Source organism: Amblyomma maculatum, chromosome 1, assembly GCF_055883805.1.
Source record: "Amblyomma maculatum isolate TAMU_Amacu chromosome 1, ASM5588380v1, whole genome shotgun sequence".
Lineage (NCBI taxonomy): Eukaryota > Metazoa > Arthropoda > Arachnida > Ixodida > Ixodidae > Amblyomma > Amblyomma maculatum.
The window spans coordinates 37,804,946-37,824,402 of record NC_139344.1 but is presented as its reverse complement, the minus strand read 5'-3'; the positions used below and the strand labels follow the sequence as shown (position 1 = coordinate 37,824,402).

General features: G+C 43.0%; 1 protein-coding gene across 1 annotated transcript in view; it reads right to left on the bottom strand.

Annotated features, from left to right (window-relative positions):
• Positions 1 to 18,350, bottom strand: part of LOC146202150 (neprilysin-1-like) — a 36,328-nt gene extending 17,978 nt beyond the window's left edge. Inside the window, exons 1-3 of the mRNA XM_084600285.1 lie at positions 18,345 to 18,350; positions 11,694 to 11,804; positions 7,545 to 7,712 (exon numbers count right to left, since the gene is read on the bottom strand). Coding sequence (XP_084456411.1) covers positions 7,545 to 7,712; positions 11,694 to 11,804; positions 18,345 to 18,350 — 285 coding nt within the window. The remainder of the gene's footprint in view (positions 1 to 7,544; positions 7,713 to 11,693; positions 11,805 to 18,344) is intronic.
• Positions 18,351 to 19,457: the final 1,107 nt, after the last annotated feature.

The window sequence follows — 19,457 nt, the reverse complement described above, 5'->3', positions numbered from 1 at the left end:
ACACAACAAGTGTGATTAATTAACCTGCTAGAAAAGTTATTAACTCGAACCTCTGGTAAGAACGAAAAAAAAAAGTAGGGACAACAGTTGTCCTACGAAGCGTTCGCTTACACTGAGCCTCAGAAACAGTTTCATACGTTGGCGCTGTGCTCACGGTCGCATTAGGGTACAGGCAAAGCCATTACATTGGGCAAAGCGCGGCCATAACCTGAATTAGACCGCTCCCAATCTTCACTGAGCAGCACGAACGTGGCACAGCAGAGGAGCAAAGCGCTGTCTGTTACGCCATGGAGACCGCGCTGTTTCTTCTTTCCCGACAGCGTTCGAAGGGGCTTCCATTACGCTTCTCGTACGACACGTACTAGGAGCACGTGACCTCCACGGCAGGGGCAAGTGAAAATGGTTCGCCAAGCGGCAACGCAATGTTCTTGCAACATAGAGACATTACATGGCACGTACAGCAACTCTTGAGTAATTTAATCATTAGCGCCGCTATCGTAACAAATTCATACCTGTCATTATTGGTTCTTTCTTTTTTTGCTACTCTGTACGAACTGTTTTCTTTGATGCGCCACTATTATGGCCAGGTAATATTGAAACAGAATTATAAGCGAATGAAGCGAGTTATCTTTTTTTACCCGTCGGTAATGCTTTAACCGCAACAGAAGTGCATAGCTTATTATTATTATTATTATTATTATTATTATTATTATTATTATTATTATTATTATTATTATTATTATTATTACTATTATTATTATTATTATTATTATTATTATTATTATTATTATTATTATTATTATTATTATTATTATTATTATTATTATTATAGAAACAAAACTAATTCGATATCAAGTGTTCGGCTTCACAATCAAACTCAACTTCGGTCTGCCAGACGGGCCCGCTACCCACAGGCAAAAGAAGGTTTGTTTTTTCTTTATTACAGGCAAAAGAGGGTTCCCTTTTCTTTGAAACAAAACACGTCTATTTACAATACCAGACATAATACAGAGATAAAAAGAGAAAACAGGAGTTTCCAATTCTAACGTTTTTTTGTTTGTAGACAGATACACAAGTAAAAAGTAACCACTCGAGAACGAGACAATATACATGTATAGTTACAAGGGACCGGGAATGATGATAAAGGATTGGTTTATGGAGTTTAACGTCCCAAAGCGACTCAGTCTATGAAGGATCCAGAAATTTCGATCACCAGGGGTTCCTTAACGTGCACTGATATCGCGCAGCACACGGTAGCCTTTCTTTTCGCCTCCATAGAAAAGCAGCCCTAACCACCGAACAACTACGGTAGAGCGGATCCTTTTCGGCGCTGAGCAAAAAGGATCAGCGTTTGGGGCAGAAATAGGGCAAACTAGGGGAAAGTATCGTAGAAAGCAAATGGGTTGCGTCCCGCAGGCAGCGGGGAAAAATTGGCCATGAAAGTGGAGAAGAGGTAATTTGGGGAAGTTTAAGGAAAGGTTAAGGTTTGAATCATGAAAATACCGAAATAAGAGACGATTAAGGACAGGAAATCTTTGTAAGACATGTCAGAAAAAAAGAAAAATAACAGAGAGCCGAACTATGCAAATGTGATGAAAGACAGAATAAGTCATGGGAGACCTTTTGATGAAGATTAAGCGAATTGGATCGAGTGTCGCCCGGCAGGGACAGGCTCTTCTGTCAGTGTGTCTTCAAACGACGGGTTTGGCGCGTCCTAAATTCAACTGTTTTCCGTCCGCACACCAATTTTGCTTCGAGTGCCGAGTCCGAGTCCGGAGTGTCCAGGTCCAGGATTTTAGAACACCTTTTAATTGCCAGAGTACTGTGAAATTTTATAAGGTACTGCTATGGGTACGTTGATGGGAATGGTTAATTTTTAGTTTTTTTTTTTCTTGTCGCGCTCCCAGCGAATATTTAAAGCTACCATAGAAAACTTATGAGCTGCGTTTTTTTTTTTTGTAACAATTGTTGGCAACTGTGGAGTATTGTAAGATACTTTTCATCTTATAGTTAGTGTATATACATGGCGTAAGATTCCGATTCATTGCCCAATTTTGCATCAGAAGTTCACCCTGCGCTCACAATAAGCTATTTAGCCTTTCCACTGAAAACCAATAGTAGCGTTTTTAAATCACTGTGATGACAAATTCTGAGGATGGTCTAAGCTTCCTATGAGTGCCAACACTTTGCGCTGATACTTGTCCTGCACTCAAAACAAATAAGTCAGACTACCATAGAAAATCTATTTGCCACGTTTTCGAAAGTTAATAGCAAAAACTAGGAGTCTGCTGAGGAAAGCACTGCGAACATATCTGTTAAGGCGATGATAGCCTTCCTAGGCCCTTCGAATGAAATCCCGCGTACGGGATCTGTGCGCCGGATTTGTGCATGGGATCTGTGCGCTGATGTGTTACTTGCTAATAACGGATGTATGAGACGGGAAATTAGGAATGAAAACGATTGATAGTGATTGCTATTGAATAAAACTTATATGATGGATATCGACAGAGTTAATGAATAATGATAATGACTAATATAATGACGAATAAAGTTACCATAACACGGCTAAAAATGAGTACGGAACGACCAATATGTCAAACGACGACTTGGGATGACCGCAACTGACTGGAAATGAGTAAACATGCTTAACTATGAGTGGCAATGACTACAATGGCTAGGCATGACTCAGCATGACTATGGAATGACCAATATGCCAAACGACGACTTGTATTAGCCGCAACTGACTGGAAAGGAGTAAACATGCTTAACTATGAGTGGCAATGACTACAATGGCTAGGCATGACTCAGCATGACTATGGAATGACCAATATGCCAAACGGCGACTTGTATTAGCCGCAACTGACTGGAAATGAGTAAACATGCTTAACTATGAGTGGCAATGACTACAATGGCTAGGCATGACTCAGCATGACTATGGAATGACCAATATGCCAAACGACGACTTGTATTAGCCGCAACTGACTGGAAATGAGTAAGCATGCTTAACTATGAGTGGCAATGACTACAATGGCTAGGCATGACTCAGCATGACTATGGAATGACCACTATGCCAAACGACGACTTGTATTAGCCGCAACTGACTGGAAATGAGTAAGCATGCTTAACTATGAGTGGCAATGACTACAATGGCTAGGCATGACTCAGCATGACTATGGAATGACCAATATGCCAAACGACGACTTGTATTAGCCGCAACTGACTGGAAATGAGTAAGCATGCTTAACTATGAGTGGCAATGACTACAATGGCTAGGCATGACTCAGCATGACTATGGAATGACCAATATGCCAAAACGACGACTTGTATTAGCCGCAACTGACTGGAAATGAGTAAACATGCTTAACTATGAGTGGCAATGACTACAATGGCTAGGCATGACTCAGCATGACTATGGAATGACCAATATGCCAAACGACGACTTGTATTAGCCGCAACTGACTGGAAATGAGTAAGCATGCTTACCTGTGAGTGGCACTGACTACAATGGCTAGACATGACTCAGCATGACTATGGAATGACCAATATGCCAAACGACGACTTGTATTAGCCGCAACTGACTGGAAATGAGTAAACATGCTTAACTATGAGTGGCAATGACTACAATGGCTAGGCATGACTCAGCATGACTATGGAATGACCAATATGCCAAACGACGACTTGTATTAGCCGCAACTGACTGGAAATGAGTAAACATGCTTAACTATAAGTGGCAATGACTACAATGGCTAGGCATGACTCAGCATGACTATGGAATGACCAATATGCCAAACGACGACTTGTATTAGCCGCAACTGACTGGAAATGAGTAAGCATGCTTACCTATGAGTGGCACTGACTACAATGGCTAGACATGACTCAGCATGACTATGGAATGACCAATATGCCAAACGACGACTTGTATTAGCCGCAACTGACTGGAAATGAGTAAACATGCTTAACTATGAGTGGCAATGACTACAATGGCTAGGCATGACTCAGCATGACTATGGAATGACCAATATGCCAAACGACGACTTGTATTAGCCGCAACTGACTGGAAATGAGTAAACATGCTTAACTATAAGTGGCAATGACTACAATGGCTAGGCATGACTCAGCATGACTATGGAATGACCAATATGCCAAACGACGACTTGTATTAGCCGCAACTGACTGGAAATGAGTAAGCATGCTTAACTATGAGTGGCAATGACTACAATGGCTAGGCATGACTGAGCATGACTATGGAATGACCAATATGCCAAACGACGACTTGTATTAGCCGCAACTGACTGGAAATGAGTAAACATGCTTAACTATGAGTGGCAATGACTACAAGGGCTAGGCATTACTCAGCATGACTATGGAATGACCAATATGCCAAACGACGACTTGTATTAGCCGCAACTGACTGGAAATGAGTAGACATGCTTAACTATGAGTGGCAATGACTACAATGGCTAGGCATGACTCAGCATGACTATGGAATGACCAATATGCCAAACGACGACTTGTATTAGCCGCAACTGACTGGAAATGAGTAAGCATGCTTAACTATGAGTGGCAATGACTACAATGGCTAGGCATGACTGAGCATGACTATGGAATGACCAATATGCCAAACGACGACTTGTATTAGCCGCAACTGACTGGAAATGAGTAAACATGCTTAACTATGAGTGGCAATGACTACAAGGGCTAGGCATTATTCAGCATGACTATGGAATGACCAATATGCCAAACGACGACTTGTATTAGCCGCAACTGACTGGAAATGAGTAGACATGCTTAACTATGAGTGGCAATGACTACAATGGCTAGGCATGACTGAGCATGACTATGGAATGACCAATATGCCAAACGACGACTTGTGTTAGCCGCAACTGACTGGAAATGAGTAAGCATGCTTAGCATGAGTGGCAATGACTAGAATGACTAAGCATGACTCATTATGATAAGAGGCAAATTATAGGACAGGAAGGGTAGGCTTTTGCCGTACTCTTCTTAAGAGAGATCTAAGATACCCTCCAATTTTTTGTTAACATGATGTTAAAATATCTGTGAAAAAAATTGCGTTCAGTAACTCTTTCCGAGGAAATCTTTCCAGTAACTCTTTCCAAAATATTCCAGTTTGAAGCGCGCATAATTCCTATTCGACTTTCTTGAAGTGCCGCCAAGCGGGCTTGGGACTGCGCACGCATTCCATCACATTTGTCCGCTCCCTGTGAAGGGAAGTGGAGCCCCGGTAGTTCCTAGAAACGCGGATGTCAGGAGCTACATGGCGTGCCCCCCACGCCTGAAACTTCCTCTCTGCTGTTGGTATTTTTGGAATCTACCGACCGCCAATTGCAGCGTCCAGACTAAGGTTAACCTTGAGGTCCCAGCCAAATGTATCGCCTCACTGAATCTCGAGGAAGTTGACGGGTTTCTTCAGCCTTCATCAGGCTCCCTTCAATATTGTTAGAGTAAGATCGGCCTCGGAGAAGCGACAGAACCACTGGGCGAGGCGTGTCACCGCTTCTACCTGGGATGCTGAGGTACAGGCAAAAGACGCGTTGTCATCGTACGCTAGTACACAAAGTTCTTCTGCGCCTAGTGCTTTAAGCCTTACACAGCTGCAGAAGCGAGGACCATATGACATAGTATAAGGAGAGGTGACACAGGACCACCCAGTCGTACCAATCTCTGGATGTTAATGGGCGCGCCCGCCTCTTCGTTAAGAAGTATGCATGTTGTGGTCTCTGCATAGTAAATATTTAGCCACTGAATCAGGGCGTTACCGATTCCACCAAAGGGGGGATGTCGAAGAGTAGACCTTGGTCTATCTGATAGCACAATTTCCTGAAAGCGAGTGAACAAGGACAAGATGGCAATTTCCGAGCTCCGTCGCCTCGTAGGTGGTCTTCATTCGATAGATGTTTGTGTTGATAGAGCGGCCTTTGAAACCGCAGGCTTGGTGACCACCCACTATGCAGAAATGCGGTCTTGAAGGCTCGTTGATTCGAGCAGAATTATGGTAGACGTAGTGAACGCGCGATGTGAACGGAACCCAATAAGGCAATCGCGTTCTGCACTAAATGTAAAGGTTACGCGTCCCCAATGTTATCGATACCTACCTTGGTTTCAAATGTTACGCTGCAACGTCTTTATTACGAAGCAGCTTTTATTAGGGTGCCACGCCAAAATAAAAAAGTTTTATTAAGTTAACAGAGGTACTAACAGATTTGGAAAACTTTCGAAAAGCTATCGAAGCATCCTGGACAAATCGCTTGTCCTGTCTAAGACTGAATATGCTCGCCCATCTGGAGCCCTAACAAAGTATAACAAATTTCTTACAATCTGTTCAGAATCAAGCCACTAGATTAATTATTCATGCTATTCGTACAACGCGAGCATATCGTCATTGAAAATAGAATCCGGACTAACAACCCACTGCTTGTCGCCGCTGATCGAATCGCAAGTATCTGCTTAATTCACAAGTTGTTGTTTTTTTTGTTTTTTTTTACAGTTCACTTCATCCCGCGCCCTATATCAACCCTCCAGCACGCATTTCGCTGCGCATCGGTAATCCCCTTCAAGAATTGCCCGGCCATGTTCCCGCACTACCACATTTGCCGCATCATTCCTGCCCCAATCAGCTCTCGACTGGAACGGCCTTCCACACGACATCGTCCCAATCACCTGTCCATCTACATTTTTCAGCTCTGTAGCTGCTATATTTAAGCGCGAAAATTTTTCGCATCTTCCATTCATGTAACTGCTTCTTTTTTGTTTCTAAGTGTCACCTACTCCTTATGTAAAACCCCCATTCCTGGGGGCCTTTAGGGTAATAAAGCGAAGTGAAGTGAAGTGAAGTGAAGTGAAGTGAAGTGAAGTGAAGTGAAGTGAAGTGAAGTGGAAGACTTGAGCACACGTCCTCTGCCCTCTAACGTGGAATACTACGGGAAAACAAGCATAGTATTTCGGACGAGCACGACATATTAAAAACTCATCCTCGGTCCAATATTGTCTGGGTAGACAGATCATAGGAGCACCATGAATAAAGCACCATGAAGAAACACATAATTCGGAATCTGACTTTTATAGAATAATTTCAAAGCAGCATTTATTTTGATGCTTGATTATCAAAAAGTTGCCCAAAAATATTTTTGGTGTAAATTGGTAGTAACTGCCGGATTACACTGAGATTCATAGCCTGTATCATTTTTCTGAGCACAGCCAGAAACATTGGTGGCCCCTGTTTGTCTTTTCTGTCCTTTCTTCCCAGTTTAAGATGTGTTCTAGAGCATTTGTTCAATATTTAAGTGATGTTACGAATTTCTTGCACATGTGCATCAAACACCTTGTGACTTCAGAATGTAGCCAGAATTCTTGTCAGACTTGGCCTTTATCTGTTGTTTCCTTTTACTTCCTTTCTCCCGCATCTGAAGGAAGAGTGGGCTCAGAATAGCCCTCAGTGCGAAGAAAGTATTTTCATTGTACGCAGCCTTTATTTTGTTTGATTTTTCAGAACGAGGCGCGCACCGCGCTTAAGCAGGACGCACCTTGGCGAGCATGTATTTTTCCGGAGACGTGAAGCGCCCACATACGTAGGAGTGAAAAGCCGCGCAAGGATCCACGCCGAAATGAATGATTTGATTCAAATGTTGCAAGTTGCGAATGCATTCGTCGGAAATGCACTTCACAGCCGTCGGCCTCGTAGTTGCAAGCTCCTGTAAGAGGGAAAACGAAGCGATTAATTTGTGCTTAAACTGCAGTCACTCGTCCCGAAGCTGTCAATACAAGGGCGTTTACTGGTTACATACATACACTCTATAAACGCGAAGAGGCTGCCCGCGGAGAGCTTTGTAGATGTTAGCGCAAATTTTCCAGAATTTTAAATTTTTAACATTGCGTAGGCTGCACATTTACACGTCTTCTTTGTGGCAACTTTTTTGTTTCCTCGCGGCATCAACACGTACGTAAACACCCGCCCTAACACCAAATCGCCCTAGACTGTACAGCCTCATCTTCCTTACAGCCCTCACTTGGCACAGCCTGGTTTTCATATTTGCGTTTCGCGAATTCAGATTTAAGAACGACTTGAGCGTCTTTCGCTGTGGTAGGACACAGCTGCATCAGAAAGAAAAAAAAATTGGGGAAAAAATTTAAAGGGCTCCTGAAGCACTATTTGGAGGACTATTATAATTCAAGACACCCATAGAGATGGTCTTCCTGAGTATTCTAGTCAAATTTAAAAGCTTTTCGTGGAGTCTATGTTTTACAAATAATATTTAAAAAGTGCTTCTGGCGACCGCTCGCAACCGATTTTGGCGACACATCCCCGCGCTCAAACTGTCCCGATGACGTCATAGGGACTTTCTTGGTGCGCTTAATCTTTAGACGCTGCGAAGTGAAGCGGACGGGATGGGATGTGTGGTGGGGCGCCATCTCAACTTCTCTTCATTGTTTCTTGAGCGTCGGCGTGTGCTGAGTTGAGGGGGAAAGCAGGAGAATCATTTTCGATCGCCGACATGATCGGCGCTAATAAAGCTAGCTTAAAAATGTTTGCTATGTGGAAAGGACTGATGGGATACCTATTTCTCGCGCACGTTTTTTCGTTTTAGTAAATAGCTTGTCAAGGGCCCTTTATAAAAGTTCTGTCTTAAGGGTCCCCTCGCGGATACTCGTTCGCGTACACTCAATTTGCAACTCGTTTAGTCACTAATCATTTAATTTGCACCTCTATTATCTAATACATATTAACAGGCACTCATAAGCTACCACAAGTGAAATACTACCCTAGATACAGCGCGTTGCACAATTGCATGTGCGCCGTAGATTGCTTCTCCCAACTAAACCGCTGAATTCTTGCAGCTCAAATTTCGCAAAGAAACGGCATTTGGTCGGCAGTGTTTTTATACTAAATTTGTTTGGCTACTTGCTTGATTCATCAAGGAAAGGTGGGATGTTCCTATCATATGCGGCGGCGGAGAAGCAATACGAGCCGCTGCCCCAAAGATGGCACCTGTGGCACCATCTTGCACTGTTTGCCCTCACTCTGTGGCGAAAGGCTGCTGCAAATAGCATAAGATGGCGCTACCGGGGCCACCGTTGGGGTAGCGGCTCGTTTTGCTTCTCCGCCGCCACATAGGATAGGAACATTCGACTTCTTTTGATCGAATCAGGCAAGTAACCTAAACAAATTTAGTGTAAAAATTACTGGCGATCAAATACCGTGTCTTTAGAAAATTTGAGCTACAAGGACTGAGCAGTTTAACTGAGAGAAGCCGTCTACAGTGCACATGTAATTGTGCAACGCAATGTATAAAGCCCTGCTTTAATAAAGCCGACCGAACGTGCCAGCGTGGCCTATACTGGCAGCGTGTCTCACTTAGGATCCAAGGGTTCTGGACGGCTCTCTCAAATCACACTCACACCTCAAAACGAAGCCCTAGCTTGCAACGCCTGCCAGATGGGCCATTTCACGTGGTCTCGTGACGTCACAGTACCCGGCCATATCACCTGCCAACTACCCCCTGCCAGAGGCATGCCCGTGATTTTTCGCTCACAACGTCGGCGCCGGCAACGCCGAAGCCGAATTTTCTGAAGAACGGTGCACCTAGCGCTGTCGAGTTAAAAAAAAAAAAAAAAAAAAAAAAAAAGCTAGCACAAAGAATGCATGCATGAGTTCATCGCTTGTCAAAGCCATACAAGTTGATCGATAACGCACGCAGGGGCAATATAAGACCTGCAGAAATAGTATCTGTAAATTGCACAAATTTGAATAAAAAGTGTTACAGAAAAAAAAAAAAATGAGGGGCTTCATTTTTTGGGCACCCCTGCAGAATAAACTGGGGTACGAGGCTAACCCTCGAAAACGCACATGAAAATACAGAACCGAGTTCTTAGATGCGCCGCTTTTTTTTAGTCATAATGTCGATATGTGTGCGCACTTATACCCGGCGGCTTATCCTCACGTATGAGCAGCTGGATCGATATTTTCAGTCACAGATCTGCCGCCTCACGTGAAAGAGTATTCCATCGCCTGAAAGCCGAATTCAGTTTGCATCTTGTTCTCACCCCTGCATCTTTTGTTTTGAATTACGCCTATCACCTTTCTATCAGGTGCGAGCTAACGTACATGCACGTACTCTGCGGTCTATTTCGAACACGTGCGCCCCTAGTTACACAGAACAGCTCAGCAAGCACTAGGCGGCGCACAGGGAGCGCTTTTTGGAAAAGCGCGTGTTGGAATAACAAATTTTCCGGAACCAAACTCAGACGTATACTTGTGCAGCGGGCGAAACGTGTTGAGCTATGTTTTGTTTTGTTTTGTTTTTTTTTTTGTTTTTGTTTTTTTTTTTTTTTTCGCGAGCACCATTCCCTCGCATTTATCCAAACCACCGTGCTCGAAGCAGAGATGCTTCTCCACATCCCAAGAAGGTGTCCATAGAAACTATAGCATGAAGATTTTGTTCCTCGTGAGAAATCGTGCAAACAACTGAATGCTCACTCGCAAAATTTAAGCAGAGCAACGTACGTCTTCAGTCTTGTTTACTGCCTTGAGAAAATCGTACTCGCCGTTTTAAAAGAATTAAGCATCCGCCTTCTTACCGTGTTTACATGAGGTTTGAGATGCCACGAATAAGCTGTGAACAGAATCCCAATTAAATCTTGCAGAAAAATTACGAATTATTTATTCTCTAACAACTAGTGTAATTTTAAAAAACTTATTGGCACAAAAATATGCTAAGTTTCATTTTGATAATGACAGCGTGCTTTTCTCTTTCAGGTACGCTCAGCAACGGCAATTAATTAAAAAAAAGCGTATACGGCGAGAACTAATAAATAGAAGACAGCACAATTAACCGCTAGCGAATTAGGACTCGTCCTTCTTTGTCTATATCCTCGTCCTATGGGCTAGTCTTTCTAATTAACCATGAGGGACTAAATAGCCCAGCTTTCTGCCTTGGCAACAGCAATGCCGCAGGTCACGAGCAAATTGAATAAGAGCGTATCTGCTTGCCCATTCCGCGGAAATAGGGCGACTGGATCATCAGCTGTACTCTATTCAACCGACTTACCCTGCATAGATCAAGTAAACACTGACGTGTCGCATTCCATGTTTAATATTACCTCGAGAAGGTCTCTTCGTAATGTTCTTTTTTTTCTTTCCTTTTTTTTTTTTGACATCGTGCATGAAACCGCTTCCTGGCGAATTGGAACCATTAGTCGCATATCATTTTGTATTAAAGTTAACACCGCTCAATCGTATTCCTGCATACCACAACCAGTTCAATTTTTTTTTTTCGAACCGCCACACTAAACTATTAGTGCAGTGCTACGAGAGCGCCCTACGCATGCAAAGAATGGAATACCATTTAATTACGCTTAGAAAAAAGGTCAGTGCATGGTGAACTTGCCGATATTTTTTTTTCCATGCGGATTTTAGCCGTATGATTAACCAAGCCGAATGTTATCGTTCTTGTTGCTGCGATATTCACATAGTACAATCACTGATCTAGCCAAAGAAAAAAAAACGCGCACATGACCCTAATGCATTCGTATTAATTAAAAAAAAAATCAAAGGCGGCAACACTGGCAGTTTTACTGCAGCTCATATCTTGTCAGCGCCATACCATCAGAACCTCCATTTCTGTGGTTAAAAAAAAAAAAAAAAAGAAGTTGAACTCTGCTAGGAAGGCACTTACCTGCGGTACAGCTCTTATGATCGTGAAAATGGTAAAAACAACAGCCACAACCACTACAACGGGAAGGATCACCCAGAAGAGACTTAGCGTGAACTTCTTGCGGACTGTTCCCTAGAACAAAACAGATTGAGGTCAGTCGGGTTTTAAGCTCTCAAATAACAGTCAGCTTATTTTATTGAGAAATTGGTGCTTTAAACATAATTAGTCACAGGCGAAAGTCTAATTTTTGCTACTTTAATATCGAAAGTAAATCTAAAAGCACAGGACTGTGTTAAATGCTAAAAAAAATTGTAGGAAAAGCATCTAAAGAAACGTCGAAAAGGAAAACGAACATTGAGTTCCGAAATAATTTCTGAAAGGGTCCGTGAAATTTTAGAAACTTAAAAACAAAAAATTCTAATCATTATGTATATGGTGCCGCAGTGCTAGCGCCATCGCTCAGGATGTCGCCACCAACATCAAGGAGGCGCTGGTTGGATCCACAGCTCTTTGATCATTGCTTCAAAACTCTGTTTCGAAACCCGGCTGCCCCCTGCTGAGGCTGATTCGCGAAGATTCGCAGACAAAGCACCAGCTAGCTGCGATAAATAAGAACTGCTGTTATTTGTTGTCGTTAATTTCAGAATATCTGAAATGTGGTGTTCGTTTCAGCATTTAACTTATTTTTTCTGATAATCATACTGATTTTTTTCCTGTGTGTGCTTCGCTAATAGTGCTGTCTTTCGCCACTGCGTCAGTGCGCCGTATCAAGCATGCAGTAGAAAGTAACGCATGTACCGTTCTATATCGATACCAACAGGATAAGTGAGAGTGAGTTTCGTACAATCTTTGGCCCCATGAAACAATCGGATTATATGCATTCCTATGAGTAGCTCGCAAATGGTGTAATCAGCGTAGTAGGCTCGATCAAAATGCGTCTTTCGTGAGTACAAAGGTTTCGTAGACCTCTTATCGGGACGCAAACCTTTAATCGTCTACCTGAAATAAAAATGAAACCACAATGTGTAGCTATCTTTAGTAACATAAGGCAATGTGGCCGAAAGAGCTTAATATGCTGCTTTCCGTAATCATGTTGATACAGGGCATAAAATTGAGGTGCCCATCCCACAATGGGGTAGAACTCTTCGAACTCGGTTGCGGTGCTAGAAACTTAAAAACTCTAGCTAGCTGCTTCCTTATTTCTCTCGCGGAAAGGAGCTACAGCGTGTTGCGATTCCGGGCGTCATCTGCACGCGATAACGGAAGCGCTGGCTTCGATGCACTGGCACTCTACTCTTGATGTTGTCTACTTCAGGCTTCTCAGTGTGGTGCCATTTCTAGACGAGTTGACACTGATAAGAAGCACACAATACAGGCCACGTATTGCGTGTTGTTCCCAGAAATTTATAGAACTACTTGGTTGCCTTCCCTTATGCTGATTATGATTGTCGCCCTGGCGCACTTCCAGAGTGCTAAGGGAAACCGGGCTGCGTGGATTCTATAAAGCAGCATCAGCCACATCTCGGCGCGCTCGGTTCACCATGGTACGCCAAGCTACCAGGGTATGACAGGCGTCTTCGGTAAGGGTAAAATAGTTCCCATCAAACGAGATCACTCAACAAAACCTGTTCAATTAAAATGGAATTACCTTTACACATACCGGTTAAACTAGGAGCTTTTTTAATTTGCGACTGAACAACGGACCAACTTAAAGCAAGCGATGTTTTTTTTTTGGCGAAACTAGGGTTACTGTCAATGCACCTTACTAAGTGATGACATTTCAGTACACACAACATGGAAAAATATTCGTTTTCCTATAGAAAAGCAGTTATAATTGACGAGAGTTTTGACAGCCTATCCTGTGCGTTTTTTCCTGTCAAGAAGGCTTTATGTTAAAAGCTGGCGTCCTAACCTTAACGCTCCATATCACTGTTTTCGGCATATAATACCTGAAAACGAACAAGCCAACACAATGAATTCTCATTATATAATGTTTTACGGCCTTTTAAGCAATGACCGCTGGATAGGGCACTTTAAACTCCAGCCTATCCATTGCTTTGGAAACTGGGCTCCCTGAAAATTTATGTCGCTGCTTTGAAATCAAAAACTTCCCGTGCATTTCTGGGCTTGTGCCATGACGGCAGGTTGAACCTGGCGCAGTGGGTCAAGCTGAGAGAACACTCTAATTCGTCCTATCTTCCAACCAATCGATAAATCTGGGTCAGCTAGTCATACACAAGCGGCACAGGCATCTTTTTTCTTGTTACGTTACTCCTCACTATACTACTAATACTGAATATCACGGCGTTTACCACAATGCCCGATGCATATGGGGACAGGCGTATCACCGTTTATGCGTTTATGGGGTTTATCACTTCAAAGCGATTCAGGATATGGGGACGTCGTTGTAGATGGTTCCTGGAAATTACGATCACATGGGGTCCTTTAACGTGCGCTGACATCGCATAGCACACGGGGGCCTTGAGTTTCGCCCTCATCGAAACGCTGACGCAGCGGCCGAAATTGAATCCGTATTTCCTAGCTCAGTAGTAGAACGCCCCAGCCACTGATCCACCGATGCAAAATTCTAGCTGTGCTTGTCCACTCATTTGCACTACAAAGTAGTCTCGGAGCTTTTGTTCGTTGCTGTAATAAGGAGTTGACTAACCTGGAAAGCCCCTCAGTATGTCCCTTAATATGATACAGTCGAAAGCCCTTATAACGAAGCGCTTGGGACCCACGTCCCTTCGCTGCAAAAGTGACGGACCGTATCACACGCAATAGAGCAAGTTAAACATGTTCAGAACAACAAAAGCTTTATTTAACATTTATTCAAATGTTACCGTCCGAAGATGACGTCATTTCGTAAGTTCCTAATTGGAACGGAGCAAAATCTGTTGCTGAAGACACCGGCTTCTTGACCGTATTAGAGCTTGTTGTTCACTGAGGTCGCCACTGTAGCCTTCCATGTCTACAGCTAACCACAGCATGGTGAACCACAGTTTACTACAGCTCACTGCAGCTCCCCCGGAAGGGAGCGCAAGGACTGCCGTGTCTTTAGATTTGCTTTTTGCAGGCAGACTACACTGGCGCCGTTCGTCAAACATTTCGGTAGCTCTTTTTTTTGCTTTGGTGTGCTGGTACCAAGGCTACTCTGGAGTTGCAAAGACCGCTGCAACGCTGCAAGACCGGCGCGGTTTTAGCAGCGGTGTTTCCCTACACGCTCCGGTAAATCAGTGGCGGCTTCGGATGACAAGGACAGCGCCGCTACATATGCTCTTTGTAAAGGAGCGAATTAGCCGTCGGGAACGCCCAAATTTCTTCACTGTATAGACAAATTCATTGCACTAGTCTTCACTGTAGAGGCGTTCACAACGCATATGAAAGATAGGAATGCGGCCGAGACCTAGAAAATCCTTCGTTATACAGGTCATTTCGCTGTAGAGGCATTCGACTGTATGCCTATAATTTTGCGTCATTCATCAACATCCGTGTCTTCAACGTAATCTTTTCAGTCGCGCTTGTTGCCAAGATGAAGTTTGCTTCGTCACATTTACTGCGATCATCGGATGGTACAACGCCGTTCTACGTACTCATGAGCACTAGAAAAAAAAAATAATAAACGCGCACATTATGACTATCAGTGACACTCAATGTTCTCAATGGTACATAAACGCTTGGTAACATAGCGATTCCGAGTAGCCGTTCATAATTTTGAGCCAGCCGCCGTAAATTATTCAGTAAACATCGCTGCGATTGCACTGTTAGATGTACCATACAGAATCACTTACGCCTGTTTGAGGAACGGGTAAGGGGTCATCTCTGGTGTCACCGTGGGACTGAACTCGTGGGAAACCTTTCATCGTCCCCCACTGCGTGTTAAGCTTCTTCCTCCTTTACCTATTCTGCCCCCAAATTTTTTCGCTTTCTTCGTCCGACGCGTTTAAGTGTGGCGCTTGCGGCTAATTACCCTTGTTCGCTTTTCCTTGATGATGCTTTCCCGGCACAATACTTTTCTGTGAGACTGGATCATAGATTAAAGGTGAAACGAGAACCAGTAGGAGCAGGTGCGGGCAACAATAGGAACGTAGGAGAGAAAGAAAAGGACAAACATTGGGAGGAAAAATTTAAAAAGCTTCAGCGGTTCCGTAAAGGAGCCTCCAATTTTTACGCTTGTGAGTCCTCCTTCTCTTTTTTTCTCTCTTTCTAGGTTTCTTCCTTGTTTAGTTACTAACGCAGAACATTGAGCATGACCGGTATAAAAATTATGGCATGAAATTTGTATGGAACGAATTTTGGCCCATAAAACGAGACCGTAGCTGGCAGATGCCCTAGCCTTTCCCATCAGCGTGACCACGGCTCGCGGCACGGACAAGGAGGAAGCACTGACTGTTGCCGAAAGAACTGAAAATGCCGCGCAAATGCTTAACTTAACAAGAAACGAAAACCACTAAACGATGACTCCTTATCAAGTTAAACTTCATACAATTATTTTGCTGAGCTGGTCGCATAATTCGGTAGGGAAGCGATAGGATAATATTTACTTAAACTCGAGCCTCGTTTCAAAGCTTACAGTACACGCTATCGCTTGTCCGTGGTGTTCTGGTGGGTTTTATGACACATGAGCAACAAAGGCTGTAATGCGCCAAGCACAATTAAAGTGTTCGTTTCTTATATCGGGGGAAATGAAAGGGCTAAAACTTATAATTTGCTTAAAACTCTGCGAGAACATTCCTGTAGTAAAGCAAACTTTTCCATTAGAGAACTAAAGACACATCACCAGTCTGTATACAATTACGGTTTCTTCCAACAGTAAGCAGGAGCGGAAAGGAATCCAATGATTGCCAAATACGGTAAAACCTTATCTTCGTAGTTTCTCAAGTTTCGTGAATGCGAAACGCAGTTAACTTAAGCCATCTCTTTGACTGCTTCGCAGGTAGTTCTGTTTCGTTTCAATAGCAAAAAGTTATTTGCAAGGTATGCACGTATGTAACGAGCAGACGGCATAAAATTACTTCTGTTCAACTTTCCTAGTGTGTGCACCATTTCCACTCTTTTAATTAAGTTTTACCAGGCGTAACATATTGTTTATTTCATTATTCGAAGTGGAAGACCAGTGCACGTAACTATATGTAGGCTTTGTGGATCATGTTTATAGTTTCTCGATTTCCTTGTGGCGAGCTTTTGCAGAGTATACATATTCACTCTCTTATACACCAAATCCAAAAGTGGCTTCGCACCCAGTAGAAATCGATGGCTTGTCCTTGCGTGTGATCCTCGTTGCTTTTTGTATTACATCACCAATTAACGGCATGAATGTATCTCTGGCAAATAGTGCTGTAAGTACGCTAATGAATTCAATGTAGATGATGCTGTTCTCGATGTTATTCGCATTTTTTTTATAGTCACCAACACAGAACAACATTCTGCTTAAATATCCATGTACATTGAAGAAGCCTTATTTCTTCCGAGTTTTCTTCACTGCGCTTGCAGAGTAAGTTCCTGTCTTTGAATCGCCCATGCTCTGTGGAGAAATCACATTTTTTTCTTAGAGTGTGAAACATTCGGGCGCCATGTATTCTGTTGTGGTTTGTCTCTTGCTGAATCGTGTAAGAGTGAGATCACAGCGGTCTATAAAATCGACCACAGGGCCCGTGGGTCGCTGCGTTGAGCAATATAGGGCAATTTGTCAATATATGAAGTTCGCGGCAAGTGTCTCATGCTTATGACGATTCATACCCAGAAATTCTGCACCAGCGGATCTTATCAACTCGAAGTCCTTCACGAGCCTCATCTTTTTTTTTTTTCATAGCTTAAAATTTCGGCCGGGCAATTAATGTATCCACGTATAACCTCCACGTATCCACGTATCCACGTATCAGGAGCCTCCACTTTCTTTTGTTATTTGTTACCAAAACATTTCAAGCCGTTTGACCCTGCCGAACATGAACATCAAGCTTTAGCTCATGAAACACCGTCGTTGAGGACACACCTCGATGGTAGCATTGCTGCGAAAATTGATGTCATACATGTCGCAGAAATGAAGACGCGACACGTTGTTAATACGTTTACGTAACTGTTATTTCTTTTGTTGAATCGACGTGAAGACCATGCGATGACCGGTGAAGTGGTTGGCGGTCACCTTGACGTCATTTTGTGCTTGAAACTTGATAAGCGATGGTTGATTACCTCACTGTGTAGTAGGCACGTATGGATCTGACGCTAATATTAAGAAGAAATTTTGCCGCATCCTATGTGGAAAAGTTTATTCTTTTTTATTAAAGTCTCCAAAGAGAATCATTGGATTGCCTTCAATTTCATGACGGCATGCATACACGCACCACTTATATCGCGTTGTCCACTTTGCCCATTTGCCAGTATTACAGAGCATGCTTCCCTATGCATGTCCAGCTGAAACTTTTTCTTTCTTACATTTTATGTTGGGATCACGTGGTATGCCTGAGATGACGTAGTAGGCACACTGTCTCAACGCTGAGGCAAACGCCTGCTTTAACGATAATGTCGAGGGCCCCCAAACTCACTGAAAGTGCGCAGTAGAGCTACGGCTCCAAAAATCATCGCGTTGTTTTCGTTGTGATATGTGGGGTTTAACGTCCCAAAGGCGACTCAGGCTGTGAGGGATGTCTCGAAAGAAGACTCAGGGTTACTTACCGCCATTTGGCAATCCTCAATAAGCATTGATGTCACACTGCACACGGGCGCCTTGCAACGCCACTGTCGCTACCGGGTTCGAACTCGAGCACTGCGGCTGAGTAGCCGAGCTCCTAACCTATGAGCTACCGCCGCGGGTCATGGGATGACGCTCAGTATTTAAGACTGCTCCATTGCTTTTGTTTATGACAGTATTAAATGTTCGATGCAAGATCAAGAAAAAATCTTAAGAGCGAGGTTGTTCTACAATCTGAAAATTAGGCCGTTGCCACCAATATGTTCAGTTCATTTCAATTTATTACTTGAAATGCCCCTCGTAGGGATGTCAAATAAGAGGCGCGGTTTTATACAAATAGCGTTAAGATCGTGGTGTCTTACAATATTGCACAGTTGCCTCAAAACTATTGTGAATAACTCTACCGCAACGGTTTTCGATGGGACTTTTATACTCCGTGTAAGCGCAGGATAAACATTAAAACAATGCTTTTGTTTCGCATCAAAAGGTTTGGTCCTTCACATCAGTATTTTAATAACGGTATATTACAATATTCAACAGTTGCCTCACAAATAAAAGTGACGTTCCAGAAAGCAGGACATGATTATTCGTTAGGGAGAATTTGTGATGATTATAGGCAAAATATGTTTTGTATTTTACCTAATTTTAATAACATATGCACGTGTGAGTACTGTTCTTATATCTTCTAATGAGATCTTTTGTTTTTCCACATCAAGACTGACTATAGGCTAGTTTCTGAATATTTCGTACGAAAAGCGCTGACCTACGCAGACAAGATCGTGCAAGCGAACGATGACTGCAGAAAAGGCATGCTCTATCTGAGCCACACAATTTTCATGAGAGCACTTTAAGGACGCTTAGAGCTCAGGAAGCTTTGACTGTAAAGCTGCCGACATGCGGATCATATGCGGATTTTTGTAAAATGTCATACCTGAAATTTTGTGATTGTTTTACTTGAACAACTTTATTTAAAGGGAAGCTGAAACGCTTTTCAAATTGCCTAAAATTTGATGGTTGGAAAGAAGGTACTTTATTAATCATGTGTGCCAATTTTTTCTGAATTCTTTAGATAAAAAAAGACGAAATCGCTACTTAAA